The following is an 18,589-nucleotide window of genomic DNA, read 5'->3' on the forward strand; positions in this document are numbered from 1 at the left end:
ATCTTCAAATCATCACTCTCCAAAAGCAGAAGGTAACCAAAAGGAGGCTGTGTACCCCGCACACCCTCATCCTTCCAGCACAGCTCTAGCTTTCTTGGAAGCAGCAATGCAGTCAGTGAGCAAGCAGAGATTTCAGCCATACAGCCAAAGCAAAACCAAAGGAAAAATGCTTCCAGCATAAGTTATTGTCTCCAGTATCATCTGTAACCCATGATCTGAACCCACACTGACTGAAACCCACACTGAGCTCTCCTGTAACTCATTAGCAGAGGATGAATTATTAGCGATTATTTAACAGTAATTCACAAGGGTGGTTTGCAAGAGAACCGTGAAGCAATATGCAAAGGAAGTCTTGTAGGTTAAGGAGGAGGTTATACAGGAATGTGATAATCATTACAGTTAAGTGACATCGTAGCTTGCAGCTGGCTAAAAACCACCACCACCATGCACACCACTATTACTTTCCATGATCCTCTCCACACATGCCCAACAGCTACAGCGTTTTCATGCCATAAAACCTTGCTAATCAGAGTTTAAAAAGGAAAGGGAAAAAAAAAAGCCTTTCCAGTGGCTTCCAGCCCACAGCTACCCATGAGACTGAAGATGAAGTAACTGAGAATGCCTGCTTGTAAATGAAGAAGCACAGCCACGCAGTTTTTAGAGTTCCTTGAAGCCCAGCCATCACAGTACAGTGATTTTCTTTGTTTTTGCCCTTTTTCCCACCTGAGAATGATTAATGCAGTCACCACTGCACTTCACCTGAGTTTAATACAAGGCAGAACATACGGCTGAATTCACTGCCAAGTGGCCCCAGTGTACATGAACCATTTCCAGAACGCAATGAGCCCCGTGACAAAACCCCAGGCACCGTTTCTGCTTTTCCAGCAAAAGCTCTCCTGGACCCTGGGTGCTTCCTGTAGTGGATGTGCTTTAACTATAGGAAGGCCTGAGGGTGCGATTTATCCCCGTGTTGCAAAAGACCAGAACCAGAACCAGACAAAGCACATTATTCCACACCATAAAACTAGAGACATTAAGGAAGCAAAAGCCAAAAAAAGAAAAAAAGTAAAACCACAGCCACAATACACATGCAGAGCATGAGTGGACGAGTGCTGGAAGCCTTTCAGATCTGAGCTGCAAAGCAGAACTCTCACAGCACTGTGAGCCCTGCCAAGGAGCTTATGACTTTCCTCATATTATCACATCGAAGGGTCTTTCCAGTTTGGCACGGATACGCACAGAAAATAAGAGAGGAAAGCCTCCATAAGAAAAGAAACCTTCACAATGAGAGGAAATGGAAGCGCAGGCATCCCCCTCATTGAGGCTCTTCACGTGTAACACTGTCAGCCCATCTCTTTGTTTGGACACGTTTTGGACACTGACCAGTGAGAGAAGGAAATGCAGTTGCAGAACAGATGACTTCTTAAGATTGGGCTGAAACAGAACATGTAACAGAAAGGATATCCTCTCCAGCATGGATGTGGCCACATGCCAATTCTGACCCTCATTCTATTTCCATAAAAGACAAAGGGAGTTTTGCTGCTAACCTTTGAGGCAACAGGAGCACGATCTCAGCTCCAAGTGGGACATCCCTCTCCCCACACTCTCCCTTCAGGTGCTGGGATAGCACCATATTCTTATTTCTAGGAAGTGCAGAACTGTTTACTGCTGAAAGTCTTAAGGTTAATATCAGTCTATGGTCAAAACCTCACAACAACAATAATAAAGAATTCCTTTGATTTATGGTGCCCAAAAATTGCATTCCAACGTGCCTAGGAGGGATGCAATTACAGGGTCAGACACCCACCAGCCCAGAAATGAAAGTCATTCACTTTCTCCACTCCAACCAACTCATCCCCTTCTGTTTGTACATCTTCAGCCCTTCTCCACACAGTAAACAACACTACCTGCCCACACGTATTTAAAGCACCTAGTTAAAAAACATGTAGGTCGTACACAAGCCCTGCAGGGTTCCTGCTTGCCTCTGCCTAGACATCTTTAAAAAAGCAAATCTGACTATTAATATTAATAAGGAGCAGATGGATTTAGAGGTAGATGTCATGTTTACTCGGCTCCTTTTCAGGGATGAACAGCTCATTAGTGCTGAACTGACTCATCAATCTCCATTTGCAGAATTGTTCAGTTACTTACTGTTTACACTCTGATTTTTCTTTGTCCCATTCTCTACTCAGTTTCTGTACAATATTTTTTGAAATATCATCTTCATTCAGTGACCACAAATCCTTCTCTTCAAGAGGTTTTTTGTAACCAAGAATTGCAAAGCTGCAAAAACAGAGAAAAACGGTCCAACTCAGTTTGGCTGACAGCACATAAAGCACTGCAACTAGCTCTGGGAGCCGGCAGCTAACAAAAGGAAGGAGTGCATACACAGGGAAAAAAAGGGAAAAAAAACAGAGATAGTTATGCCTGCATTTCTCTTTATTCCTTTCCTTGATGTTTGCAAGTAAGGAAAGGATGCTGCACTGTTTTGATTACAAGTCTTTTACTGAAAACATCGTTTCAGGGAAAAAAAAGGGCAATAAAAAACAACATTTAGAAATTCAAAAAACAAACTTCAGAAAAAACTTTGGAAATAAACTATGATTTTAATTGGTAATAGTGAAAACTTAAGAGGTAAAAATAATCTGAATCAACTGCCAGAGACCAATGAAATGCCAAAGGGAAGCTCACCTAAGTTAAAGGAAAACCAGATTTCTTTCTCCAAATGCATGAAAATTACCATTCCTCAGCTCTAAGAGAAATATTGCCAGGAGATACACATGTCTGATTGCCATAAATCTCTCCAGGAAAGCTGAACATTCAGAACTTTAAACGTTTAGAAAGAAGTCACTCTCACTACAAAGAATTTGACAAGGCTGTGGCCACATTGAAGTTACACAGATCTATGAGTGAGGATGTCAGAACTCTCAACCACTTTGAAAACACTGGGTCCTCCAGCATTGGTTCCACTTCTTTATCATGGAGTGGAAAAAAATCCAATCCCCTTTTTGATTATCTAGTACCCATCCCATAGCGCCGCAGTGGCAACAGTTGATAGTAATCATTTGGATATATGACCCAATTTCCTCAGGCAAAGAAAAAGTCCTTGTGAAAAAAAAACCTTCACCCACGAGTCTCAAAAGGAAACGATGCATCCCGGGTGGGTGACAAGTTCCTGCTATTTTCTTCTTGTGCAACACAACCGTGCACTTGTTTCAGGTAACACTCCAGCACGTGGGATGCACAACCAGACTGTGTGCTATCAGTCGTGGCAACTGCTGCCACTGTTCTCTAGGTAAAACTGGGCAGCACGAGGTCTCTAAAAGTGCTCTTGCAAATGTTCATTTTTCTGAAAGTGCTGACAGTGCTGTCAGTGAAAGAACATCCAACATCAACTACCTGAGGGGGAAAAACCTCCACACCGGTAACTGTACAACACGTATCACAAACAGAGCTTACGGCTGTCAGCTGTCCAACGCACAGAGAGAGCAGCTCACCTGGTAAACCACCAGAAAGTCAGTCTGGAGAGGAAGCCCGAGGTTAACTCTGGGGAGGAATTCTACAGCAAAGTTATGCAGGAAACAGATTAAATCGAGACAAGAAATGAGTCCACTCTGATCAGTTCTGTTACACTGTGTAGTGCGCTACGTGTACATACCTATGTCCCAATGAGACATAAATCGAACCCTATCATTTCCCAAGTTGTGCAGATCTCCTTTCATCTCTAAGAAAGGCTTTATATCCTGCCTTTAGATCACACTACATCAAGTGAAAGGTCACTCTATAGTTTCTGAAACGTTCATTCAAAAAAAATGAGCTCAACTTCTCTCTCAATTTAAGCATAAATCCAATAACAGAGAGCATTTTATGAACTGGAGAAGAAATTTAACCCCATGACGCCACCAATATCTCCTGTTACTAATGTTTTTCTCATATCTATTCTCAATACATACAAAACTGGTTTATTGAGTCAACTCTGAGCGAGCTCAGTCAACTCAAAAGGAATGTTAAGCAAGTAGAAAACAACCGCCAGAAAAAAATGGTCCCGGAACAATTAATATTAAGCTTGAGCTTTCATAAATCACATTTACGAAGCAGCAAGTAGGAGGGATGTTTTCACTATATAGATTTTAGTCACTACTGATGGCACACAATGGAAAAAGGCTTCAAATCCCAATCCTACACTCTTTTTAAGACATCTACACTGTTTTTTAAGGGGGATCGCCAACTACAGCTAGAATCTCAGTAACAACCCAAAGCTTTTTGCAGTTACAAATATTCTCAGTGGAACTCTCAAGACATGACATAGTCTGTAAAACATAAATAAAGCACAACAAAAATACTTACAGGGTCTGTGTTAGTGGGGGAAAAGAATGGAGGCTTTTCTTTAAAACATGAAAGGATCAACTCGATGATTATCAAAACAAAATAGATGTAAAACGTGGCAGACCTGAACCTCTCATTTACATGGTTCTGAAGGGAAAAAAACACAGTCAGTAGGTTTCATTGTGTTTCCCACCACAACACACATGCTCACACCGCCTGCTTCAGGACCTTTTGTCCCCCACAGCTGAATACTGCAAAGTAGTCACTAGTAGGAATTATCCTACAGAAGTACACACGTGCTCTGTAAAGTGCCTCAGTAAATGCTCATCTCCACTTTGCTTCCCACTGAATTCTGTCAGCTTCAAAGTGCTTATTCACCTTCACCGCACGCAGACACCCTCTGGAATCAGGACTACATGACATCCTTTTCAATTACCCCCAGGGATTCTTGCAGGATCATGTCATAAGCACAGGAATTGTCAACCCAGATCAGAGAACATCCATTTACTTTTTACAAGCAGTCAATGCCAAACGCTTTCAGAAGAAAACACCGCATTGTAAAATAACTTCCATCTGCTCCACAGATATCTCCTTTCCCACTCATATGAGTCCACAGTGGACTTAAAACTCGGTGCTGTGAGGGTATATCCCTCATGCAGTTCTGTCATCCTCACACGGTGGTGAATGCTCTCATTGTTCACTTAAAACATTTAGTCCTGAGGTGTAAGAGAAAGAATATTTCATCCTCAGCCGTTGCAAGAAAAGGTGGGATGGTAGCCACACACATTCTAGGACTCTGTCCTTGTAATTTTTAGTTAATTAAGGGATCATCAAAAAGAAGGCCTAAGGAGTTGTATAACATGGTCAAGCTGTTTGAACAAAAAATGAAGGAACATGGGGCTTGACAAGAAAAAGGGAAGAGAAGGAAAACAAAAAGCGAGGGAGAGTCTGTGCCTATATGTGTGTGTGCATACATACACACATATGGACGGTGTTGGTACAGCCCTCAGATGTCTAACAGGTTTCCAGTACACCCTCAGGTTCAGAAAAATCTCTATTTGGCATTGCATGAGAAAACCCAGATCCCCTCGAGTGAGACAAGTCTGAGCCAAAACAGTGGAACCAAATCTCTCTTCCTGGCAAAGGCCAGGTTCAGATCTGACTCCAAGCAAAGCCATCCGTTCCCTTGCCAGAGATGCTCGTGCTATACTTCCGTTGTCCAAGTGCTAACAAGGATGGTATGTTACCTGCGCTGCTGTAGTTACGATCTTAGACCGGAAAGGCCCCACGGCACAGAGCACAGACAAAAACCAGAAGATAATGAGCACTCCAGAGGACTGAACTCCTCTCAGTCTTTCGTACTGAATCAGCAGTGTAGCTAACAGCTGTGAAAAGCAAGCACAGGAACACGTGAACACAACCCCGTCCCACTGCTGCCCTTATTCACACACTGCTGGCAGCAGGACTGCTATGAAAGCAGCTCCTGTCACACTTCCACAGAACTCAGGAACAAAACCTCCTCTGTCTGAGGGAGGCGTGGAATAACTTTGTGAAATAATTTGGTCCTACCATTTTCAGAGCCCCTGCTACACAATCTGATCTTAAAACCAGGCTTTGTACCTAGGGCCACGTGCAATTAAGTACTAACTACAAATATATAAAGCAAATTTAAGACCTGTTATTTCTCCTATCCAGATGGACAACTGTGACTTGTCTAGAAAACAGCATTAAAAATATATTAATCTTACTCAGGGAAAAAAACCTACATTTTACAGCTTCATAAAACCACATTTTACAGCTTCATTTTTCATGCAACAGCCCAAGCCTGCTTGCTATCTCAGGCAAAGAAAATTTGGTTTCTGTTTAATGGAGGAACAACCAACAGATAAGAGAGAGTCTGACAAAGTCCAATGCAACATGAACAATGCACATGCCAACTCAATCCTATCTCCCTGCTTCATACCCAAATTCTCTACACACTTGGATCACAAGCCTGGAGAAATAGATAAGAGCAAGGCAGAACAATCTCTCCATTACAAACATTTCAATTTACATAGGTGAGTCTGCAGGAGGGACACGCCTGTGACTGCAGCCTTCAGTTGGCAAAATTTGCTTCAGTAATCTAAGTACAAATTCAGTTAAGAGAGTACAGGATAAGACTATAAATGCAAAGGAACCTCCTTCTTCCCACATCCATGTCAGAGTTTTCTTATCAGCCACCATAAACAGAAAGAGCTACGAACCACGGTGATGCCGATGACCAAGGGAGTCACAAAATACACTGGTGGTGGAGTTCTGCTTTGCAGGAGCTCATGGAAAGAGTAGAAGAGATCTGCCCAGCACACACACCACAGCAGGACGCCGAACAGCTGAAAGAAGTCAAACAGAAACACGAATCGGTGCACTCATCTCCAGGGGGAATCACAGGGCCAGCAAAACCATTATGATTCACAGATCCCCAGCGAGACAAAGCTGTGTAAAGGGAACACTGCTGCAGCTGCTAGCAGAACTCTCCCGCTGCATTCAGACCAAGGATCCTGCCTCAACTGATTTGCAAAGGATGCACAAACACAGCTAAGAGAAAGACTAAAGCAGTCACCCCTTAGGTTCGTTCTTTATTCTTCTCCCCACGCTATTTAGTTTTAATTGAAAACACAGGCAGCATACCAATTAAAGGCAGACATGCTCAGAAGCAGATGCCTGGAATTTTTCACTGGGATAACCCAGCTCTCTCATGGCCGATAGAAAGTGACTTGTGTGCTTTCCTTACACCCAGTCATTTATAAACCAGAGGTTCTGTTGACACCAGCCACCTCTTAGGCACAACATACTGATGAAAACATGTAGCCATGAAGTGGGTTTAGTGGCCTGAATAAAACACCTTCCTGTGCAGATTTTCACAACGAGATGAAGCTTTCACTACAGCTACCTTAAGGTCTTTGCTCGGCAGCTTTCAGTGGTGAGGCATCTTAGTGCTGGCCCACCATGGAGGTGAATTCTCCTCTGCAGAATAATAAACTCTTCATCCCACCCAGAAAGCCGTGCTCTCAGGATTTCCTGGCAGGTGAGCTGTCCTTCAGAAGCCCCCTTGGAAATCAGCAGGTACACCGATGCTTGCCTCCTCCAAGTTCTTTACTCTCCCCACAAACCAGAAAGAATTTTAAGCCCTCCCATCAGCAGTCGCTTTGACACTGAATTAAGCACGAACTCGTGAACCCAAACCCGCTCACTGCTCGGGGAGCACTGCAGAGATCTCACCGTCTTGAACCTGCTCAGCGTGGAAAGCACAATGTATCCCCTTTTAGAGCGCTTCAGGTATAGAAGATAAAAGGGTAACGCAGTCCACAGGTAAACACTAGGGATCCATGCCAGGATGGTATTCTGAAAACACGGTGTCAGGTCTGGACTATCAGTGTGCACTGAGAGATTCGCATCCTGGAGAAAAAAAGGAGACATTCATTAACAGAGAGGCAGAAGCACCACCAGCTGGAAGACCTGCTTGAAGCCTTCCAAAAACAGCTCTTCTGACAACTTGTGGTTAATCTGTAATCATAAAAGGTCCAACCACAGTTATAAACACTGAGCAAAAGCTTAAAAAGAAAAAAAAACACAAAAAACTTCTTCCCCCTGTGTCTCAGAGCCAGACCTCCACTCTGTAGCGCACACGTGTGCCGTTTAAGCCATGCTTTGTCTGGTTACAGGTAATGATACTACCACATTTCCCAGGCACTCCCAGCCTGGACTGCAGCCCCTGAACGAGAGCTCTCCCTCCAGTCAAAATCAGAGAACTCGGTCAGCAAGAATATCCAGTGCTGGAGAAAATAAACAGATTTAGATAATGAAGGCATACCTACCCAGAAAGAAACCCTGCATCTCTAACATTTCATCCTTCTTCCTTACGTGTCTCTAACGACAGTTACTTCCCTGTTCTGAACAAAGGCAATAGGGGTACACAGAATATGTGACGAGGAACATGGATTTCTTGGTAAGCATTGCTGGTGATGCCTTCAGCTGTGAGCCAGGACACCTCGGCTCTCCTGCAAGTTGCAGCAAAGGATTTGAATGCACCGCATCCACACACACAGCTATGCAGGTTCAAACTGAAACAGAAAACTGTGGGAAATTCACAACTTGTGCTCTGCCATCCAGAACGTCACCTAAACGTGGCAGATAAATACTGACTTGCAGGAAATTACTTTCTCCTATCAGTAACGATGATAAAACCAAGGCATGCCTGAATCAGGTATCTCTGCGCTGGGATCACTTAGTTGTACCAAATTCTGGGCAGGTAAGAGCTCTCAGCAGACATCTGCTTCAGTCAAGCCTCCCCAGCCCTTAGAAATGATGGAGTGAAGAATCCAAATGTACATGCTGAAGAAGTATTTCCAGGCCCGTTTTATTTGCCAACACAAATAAAGAGCTCAAATGCTGACAGCAACGGTTACTTTTAGGAGAACCGAAGAGCCACAGCATGCTTACAGTCCTTGTCTTGGAAACAGTCACTGAAAGGGCCGTGCATCACTGCTTCAGGACACTTAAGACACTTTAGAGGAGCTCCTAAGCATAATGAAATGACAAAGTCTGGGCAGGATCCAGGATGGCTTGGCTGAACTGGAACAGCTCTGTCACTCGGTGCTTCAGCACAAACTAAAAGTGGATGCAGAGACCTCTGGAAGTGGAAAAGGCACAGATCCCCTGCCTGTCCCAGACCAGCCCCTCTCCAGCCCAGGAATGATTCCTTTTGAGGCATGTGAGCACCCAGGGGGAAAAAAAGCCTTTCATTTCCTACACTGCTTTGTCCAGACCTAGGGGAAACTTCAGCCCTGGGTCAACACCACGCAGGCAGTTATACTGCAACACAAATGTAAGATCACAACCAAACAGAACTCCATCCTCAGATTCAAACTATTTCTGTTCTTCTCCAAGAGAAGGTTTCTGGTGGCTACAGAGCAGATAATGCTTAAATACTCCTTTTCAATGTGATGAGCTCGCCAGCAGCGACGTGCCTGGGGCACAGCATGCCCTCTGCAAGGCTGGAGCTGAAAGGCTCCCAAATTCTAAGTCTGACACTTGTCTACTCTCATTTATTTAACAAAATGTTCATTTCCTCTTTAAATTACACACGGTTTAGCAGAGCCTTAAGATGTTTGCAATCCTACTGCTTTTGCTTGCTGGAAAAAATCCTGATAAAAGGAAAGCTGAAGGACAGCAATAGCTGGGCACAGAATTACACGAGGATTCTGTTCACAGTAAAATTTGTTGGAAAAAAAGCACTGCTAATTTAAACCTTTCCTATCGGACCAGAGTGTTCAGAAATGGTTTTCTGTCTGACAGCCACCTAGAAACTGCCCCAGATGTCCATTAACTCCAGACTGAACACAAGCTGCCTATTGTACCTGAGACACAGTCCGCAGGGCTGCCAAGCTGTTTCAAGGCTTTCATTAACTCCTACTTCAACTAGGCGAAGGACCTGAGTTTTCAAGCATAAAAAACACAGCTGGCCAGGAAACAAAAACTCTGCCGTTAAAAAAAAATAAACAACTAAAAATTCAGATTTTGAACTTCAGCTGAATTATCCCCAAGAACAAAAGCAGAACCATTCCACATGGAAGCACAGCCATCAGCACAGGGCCAGCACAGCCCTGCTGCTTCAGAGCTTGTACGGCACGTGGGCCAAGGAGAAACCTGCAGGCAGCATGGCCAGCTGCCCACTGCGGCTCTGCTTTGTTATCCCAGGGAGTTCTGCGAGGACACAGTACCCAAGACACCGAATTCCATACAATTATGTGCACCCCAAAACTCCTCCCAAGACCAGAGTGCTGCGGACAGGGCTGTCCCGTATGTACCACGGAGCAGGGGCTCTGTTGTGAATTCTTATCTTTTTTTTTTATCTGGGAATCTGAAAGCCACCTTTCTTACCAAGCTCGGGCTGTTTTCGTGGAGCTGGCTGCGCAATAAATCAATGCTCTGAAAGTGTACATTCCAACACCCACTCCAACCCAAAGCGTCACACCGGGCTGGGACATGACACTGAGTTTCAAGGCCACCTATCCTGACCAAACCAGCACTGTTAAATGTTACTAAATTCCCTTCAAGCGGCAATCAAGTTATAGGACTCCACCCTCGAGAACAAACACAGGCAGCACGGGCTGGGGGGGACCAGCTCTGCCTTCCCTCGCCTTTGCCTACAATGCACTCTGACCTGCTGAGCAGAACAAGCACGATGCTAACTGCAGCCAGGTCTGACTGCAGGCAGAAAATCCCACGGTGGGCTGCTGAGCCGCAGGGTTTCCTTCGGGTTTGCCACTGAAAGAGGTCTGTGATGCTGAAGTTGGATAGCACGTACATTCCCTCCGCTCCCAGCTCTGTGCTGCAAGCTTAGAGGTGCTCGATAAGCTTCCCAGCAGGTAAGGCATCTCCTGGAGACTAAAACCTACAAGTCAGTGGACCCTCCTGCTGATCAGTTAAGAACATCACTGACACACAGCCATCCTTCGTACCCACAGCTCCAGCCACAGTCTCTGGGTACGTGTGACCCCTGTGCCACCGAGCTCACACACAGATGACCAGTTAAACCCCTGACTTTGATTTAAAGGATGGTATTCAACAGAGAAAGTTCTGAGCAACATTAAATCTGCCCTAATGCTTAGTATTTCCTATTACACTTTCCCCTCTGGAAAAGAACACCACTATTGAAAAGATCGTTTTTAAAAGTGATAATGCCTATAAGGGAAAGAACAGAACAAAGCCATATATCTTGGGCTTATTGCACGTCATCCCCTACAGCTTTCAAAGAAAGAGAGGGACGAACCACCTAAAGCCAGGCTGAAAAACAGAAGCAGTGAGATTTCTGCCTATCCATTTCCCAAACTCCAGCAGCAATAGTGAGACACAGACCGGTTGTGGCTCTGGTCCTGGTTTTAGGTCCAAACCAGCTCCTATTGACCAGAGAAGCCCAAAATCAAAGTGCCTGACACATGTTTGAGGCAGCAGCCAGCTGCTGCCACAGTGCTGCTCCCCACACAGCCCCCAGCAGAGAGCTCCCAGCCTTGGGAAGGCTCCCATCCTCCGTACCAAGCAGTTACCTTCACTGAACGGAAAAATTAATACGTGCTTTTTCCGAGAACGCTGTACAGCAGAAAGAACTGCAGAAGTGATGGAAAACACAAATCCATTCTTTATCTGAGGGGAACGTGAAGGCTGCTGCGCTGATGCCATTCACACCGTGCGCAAGGTTAACGCGTGCCGTGCCAATGACTCCACGCCGGTTATCACTACTCAGTAGGTTATTGAAGATTAACAACGAGATTGGAAAGCTGACTGCAAAGATAGGCAGGGAAACAGAAACGGTAACTGGAACTCTTTCCTGCAGCAAATAAAGATGGAAACGGTGCCTGATGTAGAAGACAACTGACAGTGAGAGCCCACAGTTGGTCCATATCCCACCCACGAGTTCCAGCAAATAACGATGGCCTCCTCCCAGGCACAAGGGCTGCTCCCAACACAGCAGCACAATTATCAGGGCTCAGGCTCAGCCACGGCACTGCCTTATCTCAGCCCTGCTGCCTCCCCTCCCACTTCCAGCTGTTATCTGCCTCCTCTCCTCGGTCCTTGCTGCTAAGACCCTGAGGGCTCAACTCAATCCTCACTTCAGAGAGGAAACACAAGCAAACTCCGTGCTCTGCTTCTGCACAAGGCTGCCAGTTTCAAACGGCCTTTTCAGAGCAGGATCGTCCATTTACGTTTCCAGAGGAACAGTTTCACCTTTATGCACAGAAGGAGTAACAGCGTGGTTGATCTCGGGCGACTGCTGCACAGCTCAACTCCTCCGTGCCCTACACAAACCTTTTGTTTCCCTTTAAAACAGGGCAAAAGGTAATAACGCTCTTCACTGCAACACCGGAGCAATACTGCTTGGGGCTGAAAGCACGAGAGGGTTGAGAAGCACCGCAGAAAGAGCTTGCTTTGTTTACAAAGCCCTGCAATATCTATCCGTGGTAGTGCAGTACTACAGGGACCACAGCGAGGAAACGCTGCTCACACCCTTTCAACCCATTGCTTTTCACTTCTTATTCAAGGGGAGGTTGACCTTCAGTGCTGTGAAGCCAAAAATAACCAAAGAGAAAAGAAAAGATGGGGTCGGTGGCTGTGGAGCAGGGATATGCCCATCACAGAAAGCAGAGGAGAGGCAGAGCCCTCCTGGCATGCTGCTCTCACTGCTCCCATCCAACACCAGCTAAGCAACGTCAATGTAAAGCTTAACACTTGATTCTCAACACTCATAAACCCCGTATCTCTAAAAGAACTGTGTTTATCTGCGATCTGTACAAACATCCTGAAGTGGATCTGCACAGCGAGTGCTGACAGGAAGAGGAGTGCATCAGTAACAGAGTTCTGTGAGGCAGCAAAGGCCCAACTGCAAAACGCTCCCAGGAATTACACTCCAAATACCCCAAGGATGCTGTGCCACCCACAGCTTCCGCATGGAAAGCAGATTTCTGGAAGCCACCAACACGTAAGCAAGAGGAACCATCTCTGCATTGGGGTGGGAGGAAAACAGGGAGAGAAAGACAGACAGAATAGCATTGGTACCTATGAATATTACTACCACCACCAAATTTCCGTTAGGCGGTGTAACACTGGTTAGCCTGCTTCCCCAGAAGACACCTTGCTTCTTCAGAGCACACTAAATTCAAGAGCCTGAAGCTTCTGAACACCTTTTGTTCTACTGCCTGCTTGCACTCCCCTTTCCATAATAAAGGATGATATCCAGAACATGGAGAATTTTTTCCTTTAATTTCCCCACGTTTCCAAATGTATAAAAAGGGAAAAATAGAAGAGGAAGAAAACAACAGGAGCAGGAGGGGAGACTCCAGAAACATCTGGACAATGGGCAGGAGAGAGGCAAAGGCAAGAAACAACACCTGCACATACGTAAGCATCAGATGTATTTCTCTGTTCTCAAAAAGCTCAGAAAGGAAAAATGAATTGTGTCTGAGCCCGAATGTCTTCACAATCGGAAACAACTCTTGTGAAATATTTTCTTCCCTCCTCTTCCTTCATTCCTCACGGTGCTCAGGTTCAAAGCCTTAAGACACCAGCACGCGATGTTACTGCGAAGGACACAAGCCTTCCCATGCCAGGGCTGCCCCTGCTGCCAGGGCACGAGCTGCCAGCTCCAGGCACAGCACTGCTGGCCGTGCTGAGGCACAGATGTCCCCCGACGTCCCCCAGCACACCGCTGGCAGCCTGCCTGCTCTGCATCCCTGCTCTGCCAATAATGTGCCATGGGTAATGGCCCGTCAAACCCACGGCCCTGCCAGGGGAGCAACGCAGCATTAACTCGCTGGAAAAAAATCAAAGGTACCATTTAATAGGTTTCTCAAATGAGTGTTTTTTTAATTACGTTTTAAACTGTCAGAGCCTCTTCATTTTAATGAATTACAAACACTCACAGAAAGGAAAGGGATTGTATCTTCAGCAGTATAGCATTCGTATTGCAGGTGGAAGAGCCCCATCCTGAAATGCTTTTTATTCTTAACTGCAGCGATTAATGCAGCTCCATTTTAAGGAGCTCCTCAGCAAGTCATTTTATCCCAGCTCTTGCTCCTCGGGAGGTCAGCATCATCCAGCTCCCAAGCCCCCACACCTCCACCTGCACAGCTGCTGGCTGTGTCACTGAAGCTGAACGTCTGAACGGCCGTCAGGGAGAGCTGTGCTGAAAGCCCCAGAACCAACATGGATCTGCTACAGACACCGAGTCCCCGTGGGGCTTCAAGTCACAGCCCAAGCACACAGGGCCTCACCTCCAGCAGGACCCCAGCCCCACAACGCCTGCTCCCCCCTCCAGGCATCCTCCTGCCCCACGCTCCAAGAAACACATGGGAAGGAAGGAGGAGCAGGGCTCACTGTCCAAAAGGCCTTTGGGAAGCAGTGACTGTCTGACCAGCCAGCATGCTGCTTTCAAGACAACAGCAAATGCTGATTTCCTACAAAGACATGAGCAATCACATTCACATACTGAGCTGAAAGGATTGTCATTTCCACGCGCTTCATTAACTGACACTGCCACTGAGGGATGCCACGAATTACTGACATTGGCAGCTCTCACTGGTGCTGTTCTGCTCACAAGTTTCAAACCCAGACTTTGTCTCTCCCAGACAGATTTGCAGACAGCCTGTTCTTTACTGAGGAGTAATAGCTCCTCGCTACCCCAGATCTAACGACAAATATTTATACTGCTCCTGACACTGCAGAATTAGATGCCCAAATCCTTTCCTAACAGCTTTGCACTGAGCCAATTCAAGAATCCAAACACCCTTTGAGGATCTAAGTACTTAATTGCTTTTAAGTTCAGGATGCTACCAGCATAGACCCCTTGGTAAGAGAACAACTTCACAGACCTGATGTCTGAAGAGACTGCTCGAGTTACCCATTTAGATCTCTGATCAGATAACTGATGTACCAGATTGTGAAGAGGTCTATGCGAGTGGGACCCGGTTATCTCAAGGTGGACACAGCTAACACAGATCACACAGAGATCAGTTCCACCTTGAGGTATACGTACACTCTCTGTGTTTATCACAGCATGGCAGAAGGAGCTGGAACACAAAGAGCTGCTGTGGACACGGCCCCGCTGCTGAGCCCTCCACCGCCCTGTGCCGCGGGGCCAAACAGGATCAGCTTCAGTGGAGCTTTTGTGGTTCCTTCTTCAAATCTCCTTATACACATGCTCCAAGCAGTACCTCCTTGTCCTCTGCCTTGAAAGAAGCGCTTTTCTCCTCCTACACCTATCCCAAGCCATCTTGAAATGAAATAAAAGGAAAACCAAACACATTCAAGCGTGGCACATGAGGAAGCGAGGAGGGAAACCACGTGGAGAGAAGTGCAGCACCCTGCAGAGCTGTGCTGCCAGGGAGCAGCACAACCTCCAGCTCAAACCCACCCCAGGGCCACAGAGGGACTCAAGAGAAGGCCTGGAGGCAAACCAAGGGCTGGTGGGGTGCTCCTGCGCCGCAGGCAAGTCGGAGGTATTGTTTACTTTAGAAAATTGCTGCAATTTCCTGTGGAGTTACTCAAGAGCCCGTGGGTGAGGAATGAGGCAGCACTTCTCGTGGGACAGAGACATCTGTCAGGAGAGCAAGGCACGCGTGCAGCTGAGGAAGCTGAGCTCTGTGGGCAAAGGAACAAGCCCTGACCTCACACATGACCAACCAGGAGTCGCGGCCTCTCACTTGAGGTGCTGCATCACTTGTGCTCCCAGTTCCTCCTCACACTGATAAAAATAAAAGCCAGTGCTTCAGCCTGGGCACAGACTGCAGCGTTAAGCAACCCAGCAGCAGAGCATCCCCCGAGCTCTGCAGAGCACTGAATGCTGTACCCTCACAGCCACAGAGCCATCTCACACCCTGAGCCTGTGCCACGGGAAGGCAGCGTGTCTTCTCACTGGGAAACAACCTGGTTTTCTAAGCTCTCCCTAACAGAGCACTGTGCTCACTTCCAAGAGGAACTGCTCGTGCTGCACTGCCCGGAGGACGTAGGCACGAAGGTGATAACTCCTCGGTGTCTGCTTCTTTGGGACAGAGATTGCGTGTGGTGTTAATTGCCACAGCACTCCAGCAGTGGTTCTGTGGCACAGCACAGCACAGACAACAGCGAACGAACACCCGAGCACCGCGGGTACGGTGCTATCACAGTCAGCTCTCCCCAACAGCATCCAGAATGGGAAGGCAGCCAGGAAATATTAACAATTAGTTTCTGATGCTTAACTGAACAATATAGGGTATTTCCAAATGTGATGAGATGGCCCACGCTGTATTTTGAGAAAATAATGCTGTTTCTCTTCCAGATGCAGAATGCCCTGTGTTGGTGTTGTTAGACAGCTGCTAGAAGACTGCAGCTCCCATAGACCTCCAATGTGACCCACAGCGTTTTCTGAAGCTTTTTGTTTCTAAAATGGGTTGGACAGGAAATCATTTTGCCTCTGCACACTCACAAGAAGCCAACCCTGTGTCACTGCCAGCAAAACTCCCCACCTCGCAGAAGGGTGAAGTCCTGAAACCATAATGCTTCTGATAAGCCAAAAATTCCCACATAAAACAACCAACTCTTCGAAGTGGACCGAGCTCAACCTCAACATTTCTGTGAGCTAATTCTGAACTGCTCTGTCTTGGTTCTGATCTCCCTTTATCAGAAAACTATCGCAGTTGGTTGAAACGTCGAAACAAACAAGTGTTTAAATTGGAAGACCAAGTTTCCTTTGGCTCTGAAGAGCTTTAAAACTGACATCGGCACATTACTCAGCTTCCCAAAATACCCAAAGTTGATTTGGCGCAGTATGAGCAAAGTGCCTAAGCTCCCCAGCCATGAAAAAACCAACATGAGCACTGGCTTGCATTTTATGGAAGTCTTGATCTGAACCACGAGGCTGAACTTCGTGAGTGGATGTGCACAGAAACTGCCTTTCCCCTTCTGCCCTCTTTAAGACACAGCAACATCTACATTCATGGAGTGTTGTGCCCAAAATCCATCCTCAGCTTACCACGTGAGCATTAACAATGCTGCACTGCAAGGCAGCAGCAAGAAGTCTAAGCCTGTCCTCAGGTACTCTGCCCCATGGCCTAAAGCCAGGTACACAGAAGAGGATAACGATGAATCAAAAGACAACCTGGTTAAAACACATTTATAGCACCGCAGGAACCGAAACAAAGAACAGCATCTTCCAAGTATGAAATCACACTGAGCTGAATAATCAGCAACCAGAACACAACACGTCCTGCTGGATCTCAAGCTCCTCCTGGACTGGGATGCAGGAACGATGGGGGAGACGTAGCCAGGACAGTCCCACCCAGCCCTGAGATTACCAGAAATGCTGAGCACTGCTCTTCTTCTGTAATATCCTGGGTCAGTGTGTGTGAAAATTACACAGAGAAGTTTCTGGAGAGCCTTGTAACATGCACCTGATGTCTTCGTCCACAGTCATGGAAAGAAAGTGTATTCCTCTGCTAATCCAACTACTGTGTTTCAGATTAAATTTGTGTTAATCACATTGGCACCATTACCTCCAGTAACTCAGGAGGTGTGGGGTTTTTTTTTGTTATTATTTCGTTTGGTTAAACATACTTAGATCTCACCATCATTCGGGCTCTAAGAAAACGTTCATTGATGAAAATCCCATCTCTGCATTACCTTTGTATCACCTCCTGCAAATCCAGCCTGCATGGCACCGTTACAAGAAGTAAGAGAAGGTAATGCCTTGAGGATAGCATGAAACAGACACAGCACAGCACAGCACAGCACAGCACGGGGTAACGGCACCGACACCGCGCACTTAACAGACGGCAAAACTGCTACGATGCTTTGCATCAGCTCAGCAGGAGCGGCCGAAGCTTTGGGCGCAGTCAGCAGCCCCAGCACAGCCCTCGGTGCGAAGGTAAGGTGCTCGCCAGGCGGGCAGCACCAGCAAGCAGCGGTGTGCCTGCGCTCGTTCCTGCTCTGCGCAGTAGAAATAAGAGGTGGAAACGAAACTTGTCGGAGCAAGCTTGCCCATACCCACCGCGTGTAGCGGTGCGCGCACGAAGCGCCTGGAAACAAAACCAATGGGCCGCGGGCGCGCCGAAGGGGACACGCGAGGATCGGCTGTGCGAGCAAAGCTCCGCAGCTGTGCGCTGCCACAGCTTCCAGCACCGCGCAGGGGTCCGCCGACAGCCGTCCTCCATTCGTGCGGACTTAACCCAAAGAGTCCACGCGGGAGAAACCGACCCGCGGTGCGGGACACACCGCGCCGGGCACGCGGCCCCACCGCCCGACGGCGCAGCGGTTCCGCGGTACGCGAGCATCCCACGGCCAGAACGACGCGCGTGGCCCGGCCCGGAGGTGCTCCCGTCCCGCAGCGCGGTTCGGTCCGGAGAGTGCAGACCCCCCCACCCCTCCCCCGAGCGGGGCGGCCGCGCCCCGGCGGGACCCGCGGCGGCACAGCACGGCCGACACTGGGAGGGAGCGGGGCGGGCGGCACCGCGCTGCTTACCCAGAAGCGGGACCCGCAGAACGCGTCCATGGCTGCGGCGGAGCGGAGCGGACTCCTCCGGGCCGCGCCGGGCAGCGGGAGCGGGCGGTGCCGTCCGGGGGCGGGGAGGTGCGTGCCCGCCGCGCCCCGTCCCGCCCTCCCCGTCGGTGACGCCGCCCTCGGGCCGGGAAGGGCGGCCCGGTCCTCCCCCTGCGGAGCGCTGAGGTCGTCCGCCGCCCGCACCGCGGGACGTGCTCT

At 47.6% G+C, this 18,589-nt stretch overlaps 1 protein-coding gene across 1 annotated transcript in view; it reads right to left on the minus strand.

Moving 5' to 3' along the window:
• The window catches only part of ABCC3 (ATP binding cassette subfamily C member 3), a 41,108-nt gene extending 22,726 nt beyond the window's left edge, over nt 1-18,382 (minus strand). The window contains exons 1-7 of the mRNA XM_065735516.1: nt 18,353-18,382; nt 7,585-7,761; nt 6,570-6,695; nt 5,574-5,711; nt 4,348-4,473; nt 3,498-3,559; nt 2,152-2,283 (exon numbers count right to left, since the gene is read on the minus strand). Coding sequence (XP_065591588.1) covers nt 2,152-2,283; nt 3,498-3,559; nt 4,348-4,473; nt 5,574-5,711; nt 6,570-6,695; nt 7,585-7,761; nt 18,353-18,382 — 791 coding nt within the window. The remainder of the gene's footprint in view (nt 1-2,151; nt 2,284-3,497; nt 3,560-4,347; nt 4,474-5,573; nt 5,712-6,569; nt 6,696-7,584; nt 7,762-18,352) is intronic.
• Between the last annotated feature and the right edge of the window lie 207 nt (nt 18,383-18,589).

This window comes from Cyrtonyx montezumae, unplaced genomic scaffold, assembly GCF_038088225.1.
Source record: "Cyrtonyx montezumae isolate F1298 unplaced genomic scaffold, pur_monq_1.0 scaffold_19, whole genome shotgun sequence".
In the NCBI taxonomy this organism is placed as follows: Eukaryota; Metazoa; Chordata; class Aves; order Galliformes; family Odontophoridae; genus Cyrtonyx; species Cyrtonyx montezumae.